This window comes from Sardina pilchardus, chromosome 16 (assembly GCF_963854185.1).
Source record: "Sardina pilchardus chromosome 16, fSarPil1.1, whole genome shotgun sequence".
Classification (NCBI taxonomy): Eukaryota; Metazoa; Chordata; class Actinopteri; order Clupeiformes; family Clupeidae; genus Sardina; species Sardina pilchardus.
Window position 1 is genome coordinate 335001 of NC_085009.1, and position 6433 is coordinate 341433.

A 6433-nucleotide genomic window follows, 5' to 3' on the forward strand; every position below is an offset into this window, starting at 1 on the left:
CCCGTTGGTTGAAGCCCTTGAACTCAAAGTCCCCCTTGCTGTTGGCCAGCGCCTCGCCTGTGACCCAGCGTCCGCCAGTGTCTGAGCGTGTCTGCTCCACTGCCATGGCAATATAGTACAGGGAGTTGTAGATACTGCCAAACAGTGGGGAGACCTGTGGATGCATGCACATTTGGGAATACAAAGTTAACACAAGTTTATGTCTAAAACACTTATTTGCAATGACCACATGCGCACATAGAAGAATGTCTTAGTGAATATTCGTCTCAGTAAAGAGACAAACAGACACCCTATCACTGACTCTGATTTTCCTCAAAGTTTGTCTACACAATGTTTAGGTTAGATAATTAAAACCTGTAAAATATTTTTGTTAAATTCTATTGTTTTCATAGTCCTTTTGCCCTTGAATGTTTGCACTCTCTAAAACGGCAATTATCTTGGATGCCATGTTTGGACATTCTTATCTTAAAAAGTGTTTTTCCTAGCCTTACCAAACTGTATGGAGTGGAAGAGAGTATTCTCAGTGAGATTTAGCCATTAAACGTTTGTACCACAATCTCATTGGTTTTATAGAAGTCCCTTTGACACGGAATGACTTTTATGCAAAATATCATCCAGCAATGAGCAGGCATGAGTATATTTTATCTTTATCTCTAACAAGTGTAACAGTAAATATGTGTGTGTTTGCAATAGAGAGTGGAAGTTGCTCTAAGCAGACACTGATCTGTGTGTACTGTATGTGTGTGTGTGTGTGTGTGTGTGTGTGTGTGTGTTCATGTCCATCACCTGCTCTGGTGCTGTAGAAGTGCGAATCTCATATTTGGTCTGTGCTTCACGGAAGGCCTCATAGAAGTGTTGATCATCCGACTCCTGCGTGATAGTGAGCACGCCGTCATAGGCCCGCCTCAGAAGGCTGTCATTGGTCAGAGCCGGGTACTCCACGTCCTTATAGGGCAGCGAGTAGAGCAGTGTGTCGTAGGGAATGAAGACATAGCCACGGTCCACCATGCGCATGTGCATTGCTGTGGTGAGAAGCCGTTTCTGCTCCTCTCCACCAATCAGAGCCGAGTGCATGCACATGATCACCACTGAGAGGAGAGGAGAGGAGAGGAGAGGAGAGGATGAGTGTGATGGAAGAAGAGATGGATAATGAAAGAAAAACATGGAAGAATAGTGTCCTTAGGTGTTGTTCAGGGACCGAGGGACTATTTGTCGGGGGACGGGGGGAAAGAGTCAGTGTAACTCTCACGGGAAGAGAAGAGACAGAAGTAAACAAGGAAAATGGGAGTGATGAGAAAAAGATGAACAGGAGGATGAGAAAGAGTACTGTATGTCAATGGGTAAGAAAAGGGTGACATGGAGTGCTCAAGGAAGGGATAATTGACATTGGCAAGAGCGATATAGTGAGGCCAAACAACTGAAAGACGCAGACAAGACCTGAAGTGGGGGCATTTCAAGTACATGGTTTAGTGACAAGCCTGTCACTAAACCCTCCCCCCCCCGCAATATAGCGGCCACATTCACACCTGCCACCTAAAAGAACTTGGTGGACAATGCAGTATCTAACTTTCCAATATCTATGGTCGTGACCACCATGGTTTTGCCATTACCGCACAGTGACCAATGTGTCGAGTGCATCTGGGGCTTAACACGGTTTTAAGAGAGGAACAAGTCATGTGGCTCATACGCACATGGCCTCATACGCGATGGGGAGGAGTCTTCCTATCGGGGTGAGGTAGAAAAGTTGGTGCAGTGGTGTGCAGACAATAATCTCATCCTCAATACAACAAAAACCAAAGAACTCATAGTTGACTTGAGGAAAAAGGCAGATCAGCACCTTCCCATCTCCATTAATGGCCAGGTAGTGGAGTGGGTCCCCTCCTTCCGTTTTTTAGGCACCACTATCCATCAGTCCCTATCATGGAACCCGAACACCAGTCTCATCATTTCCAAAGCCCATCAGAGATTACACTTCCTCCATCAGCTGAGGAAGCAGGCATGACCCACTTCTATCGGGCTACCATTGAGAGTGTACTCTCCTTCGCCATCTTGGTCTGGTATGGTAGTGCCACCAGCCAGGACAAACAACGGCTTGAGAGGGAAGTGCGCAGGGCCTCAAAAATCATTGGCTGTAGTCTGCCCACCATAGCCTCACATTACATCACCAGAATTTCCAGGAAAGCCAAAAACATCATCTCTGACCTCTCCCATCCAGCACACCATCTATTCACACCCCTACCATCAGGGAGAAGGTTCAGGAGCATCACATGCAAAACATCACGCTTCAGGGATAGTACCTACGCACAAGCTATTCGCCACCTGAACATGCACTAATCACTTATGGGTTACTCCATACCTGGCTACCTCTCTTTGCACTTGCACAACTGAGCTGAACTGCTGCTTTTCTGTGATCCTTGCACTTTTTCTTGTGTATTAAGTGTTGCTACCCCTGTGATATTGTGTTGTCATTATGTGTGTTATATGACAACACATTATATGAGCATACCAAAACACATTCCTATCAATTGTATTTTCATACTGTTGAAATGGCTATAATAAAATTTGAACTTGAACTTTTCCCCAATTGCTGTGTCATCAGCATCTGCTACAGCATTTGACCTTGATCTCTATTGGCCTTAATTCACACGGTGGCCAGTGTAAGCCAGAACGAGGTTACAGGGTGCGCTTGTCATCACACCTCAGTCCAGCAGGTGGTGGTAATGCACTCCATTTGCAAACTGCCCCCCGCCAAAAAACTTTTAAAAGAAGGGATTGCTGGTAGACCCATGGAGGTATTATAGGGGCCGTGTCCAAAAGTCAAGGGCGCACGCTGGATAGTACCGTTCTTTCCAGTAGCGTCTCAGTTAGCTTGCTCCTCACTATGCATCCCTACCTACATTTGGACAGCACAAACTAGTTGGCGTCACCTGACTCGGGGAGGGGGCTGTGTTGACGATTTGCATGACGTGTGGAGCTTGACCTGCGCTGCGCAATGGATTATGGGATATCTGAGGCCAAAAAAGATGCATCGATGCACGCTTGGAAATCACGCCAAACGAAGTACTCATCTAGTGAGAGCGCTTGACTTTCGGACAGTCTATTCTGACGTAACTTGCACGTTGCCCAGTGTGTCTACTTATGATTCAGACACAGCCAAGAACAGAAAGTGAACAAGTCCCGCCCCCATTAATTTCAATGGGAATGCTAAGCTAGTGAAAATTGCCAAAATTGAACGGTTTTTTTTCAGGCTTCAACATGGCGTTTCAAGGGGCTTGTTTCCGGTGCCGTTTTATTTAGCCAATTAAGTGCTAGGTTACTGACTGACGTAAGGTATAGAAGGGGAGCTCGAGCCCACACTAAGCTCGTGCATGAGTTGAGAGTGGAACAGCCACCAATCAGCATGAGGAGAAATGGCACCGGACATGATGTACTTCTGGAAAATGGCGACGAGGAAGTGCCTTGCTAATCGGCGAAGCTAATCAGTCAAATCCTGACCCCCTGGGCAGACCAGAGTAACTTTCTTTTTCTTCTGTGATTGAGTGCTCTGAGTGCAGTATCGCCATCTACTGAGGTGTGATGGCAAGTGTACCCAGAGCAAACACGTTCAACTTCTATCTCAGCTACATGCTATGATGTTAAAGTCCATAACTTCCATTTGAAGTAGTATGGTTTTAAATGCAGCTAAGCTAGTGCCATGCTAACTGACAGAGCAATAGGCCCCAACAGTCTAATGGCAGCTGGAGGAATACTACAGATTAAGGCAACGATACAAAGATGTATCCCACATCACTGACCTCTGACCGCGTCCTTCTCTCGGATGGTGTTCAGGGCTCTCCGTGGCCCCTCATCGTCTGCCTCCATGGTGGTCACCACGCTGACAGGCAGGCCGAGGGTACGCAGGGCAGAGGCCAGCTCCTGCCCCGTGGCCTCCCACAGGTCCGTCTGGGCACTGACCACGCCCACGTGGGCCCAACGGAAGAAGCGGAAGACCTGGAAAAGCACGTGTGCCGAGAGCGGCAGGGGGCGGCCAAAGGTGGAATAGGCGGTCCGCGGCTTCAGGGGCCCGTTGTAGGAATTGGGGTCGTCGGCAGGCTCGTGTGTGCTGGGGTCCAGGCAGCCAGGGGAGAGCAGGCCAGCATTCCAGTTCTTAGTCATCAGCGCAGCCGCTGAGCACACGATCGGGTTGAATGGGCCATAGTAGGCATGGCCGTAGCCTTTGAGCTCAGCAATTCGGGAAAGGGCGCGCGACGAACGGCAGTCCTCACTGACCAGTGCGTAGTCGTACCAGTAACCTTTCTTGATGTGGGGGTCCTTGTTGATGCGCGCCATGGCTAGCCGAGCTGCCAGGTCGGGCAGGGCCTTGCCAAACATCGGATCGCACGTCCAGGGACCCACCAGCGCCACTTTGAAGGTTGTGCCCCACGCCTCTGCCGGCAACAACACCGCTGTGGCCACCCACAGCCACACCCATAGCCAGCTGAAGGTCTTCTGCAGGATGGGTATCTGGTGTGTGTGTGAGTGGGTGTCTGCCGCATGGGAGTCTGTGTGTAAGAGTGAGACGTGTCCTTTGCTCCGCTTTGAGCTGGCCTCCATGGCAGGACACTGGAAGAGGGAGGGTGTGTGTGTTTCTGTGTGTGCGCACAAATATGGAGCTATGGCAGATTGGGTCCAAATGATAGCACCATGGTCAGCCTTAAGAAAAGAGGAGAGAGGAGAGTGAAAATAAATGTGAATATCACTACTTTAAAGAGACACTTCACCGATTAGCATTAAGCTTTGTATCTTTAGAAAACCAGTCATGTTTTTGAATGGTCGAGCATCATTCCCTCAGTTTGCCTTGAGATGGGAGAAATACGGATTTCAATGAAACCCAAGAATAGGACTGATTTTAGGAATGATTTTTACATCATTTTTACATCATTGATAGCAGGAAGTCCAACATTGAAATCCGTATTTCTCCCATCTCAAGGCAAACTGAGGGAATGATGCACGACCATAAGTGTCCCTTTAACCCGAAATTTACTTTTTCAACATTAGTTGCAACATTATTATCCATTGTTCAAGAAACACATTGACAAATAGAGAGAGACAACAATCCTTTCTGTTTAACTGCCAACATTAAGGGCTCTTGAAACTATGCGACTACAAGCACATTTTCCTGAATTAAACATCCAATCAGATCAGACATATCTTATGTAATTTCCTCTTTGCAGAGCTCTGAAAATGGTTAAATTCAGAATGTGAAAAGACTTTATCACCTTTGAGGGCTTCTCATTCAAAAAGTGTGCGACACAAATTCATCATATCATAAATTCACAAATTCATCATATCATGCTAAATCCTCTTGCTGCATACATGACCAGTCAATCTTATGTGTGTATAATTTACTTGATCAGTTTATTTTCAATAAGATTTATTTAGGAGTAGTATGTTGTTGATATTGCAATAATTATTCAAAGCAATTCAACTATGAACGGCAAAATGTATGTTTAGATTGGATACGTGCAGCAAACAAATGACTCTTACTCTAACATTGACTTCCATTGTATTAAAAGAGCACCATATGTGGTGCAACGTTAGGCTGGGTGAACCCTGCCTGACCTGCAGGCAAATTTATATTTCACCCGGCAGCTCAGGCTGGAAGCTTGCACATCTATCAGGATATGTGCAATATATTGCAGGATATCTGCAATAAAAGGTTGTACAATAAAGTGAAAACTATCCTGTCTGATAGCTCCCACCCACTATACCAAAAATTTGAGCTCCTTCCTTTTGGTTCCCTTTTCAGACTTCCACCAATCAAAACCAACAGATATAAACAATCTTTGATCCCCTCTGCTGTCTCCCTAAGGAGGAGGCTTATTGCACAGCGCACTTCTGTCTAATAGCACTTTGGCCAGCTTGGTCTAGGCACAGCACAGTGTGTTATTTTTATAACATCTTATCAATTATGTTGCCTTTGACTGTCATCTGTGATCTGTCTCTTGTCTATGTGAGCGGTTTGTGTTGTATGTTGTGTTATGCTCCTCACTCCTACAAATGAATTGCCCCATTGGGGGACAAATAAAGTTGAAAGTTGATCCATCTTCTCTGCTACCTGTCCACAACCTTTGGGTCCAATCACAAATAGGTTATCCAAAAGACAAATCGTTGGTCTGATTGGTTGAAGGACTATCCAAGCGTACCGAGTCATTTGAATGATGCCCATTGATCACGCCTCTTGTGCAGTAGAAATAAAGCGCAGACTGCCCATACTATTTATCATTTGATAATTTATCATTCTAATGTTCATTCTTAAAATATTGAGCTTAGTATGGTGATAGCCAGATTAGTGCAATGTAGGACCGCAGATCCAGTACAAATTCAGTGGATTTAAAGACAGTATTTTCCAAAAAATACTAAATATTTTTTTTTTTAAATGTTAACTGTCCAT

The 6433-nt window shown here is 45.8% G+C and overlaps 1 protein-coding gene across 1 annotated transcript in view; it reads right to left on the reverse strand.

The window, feature by feature from the left end:
* Nucleotides 1–4593, reverse strand: part of LOC134060451 (retinal guanylyl cyclase 2-like) — a 22190-nt gene extending 17597 nt beyond the window's left edge. The window contains exons 1-3 of the mRNA XM_062517179.1: nt 3795–4593; nt 787–1088; nt 1–154 (exon numbers count right to left, since the gene is read on the reverse strand). The exon at nt 1–154 is cut by the window's left edge and continues 222 nt beyond it. Of these exons, the coding sequence (XP_062373163.1) occupies nt 1–154; nt 787–1088; nt 3795–4593 (1255 nt within the window). The remainder of the gene's footprint in view (nt 155–786; nt 1089–3794) is intronic.
* Between the last annotated feature and the right edge of the window lie 1840 nt (nt 4594–6433).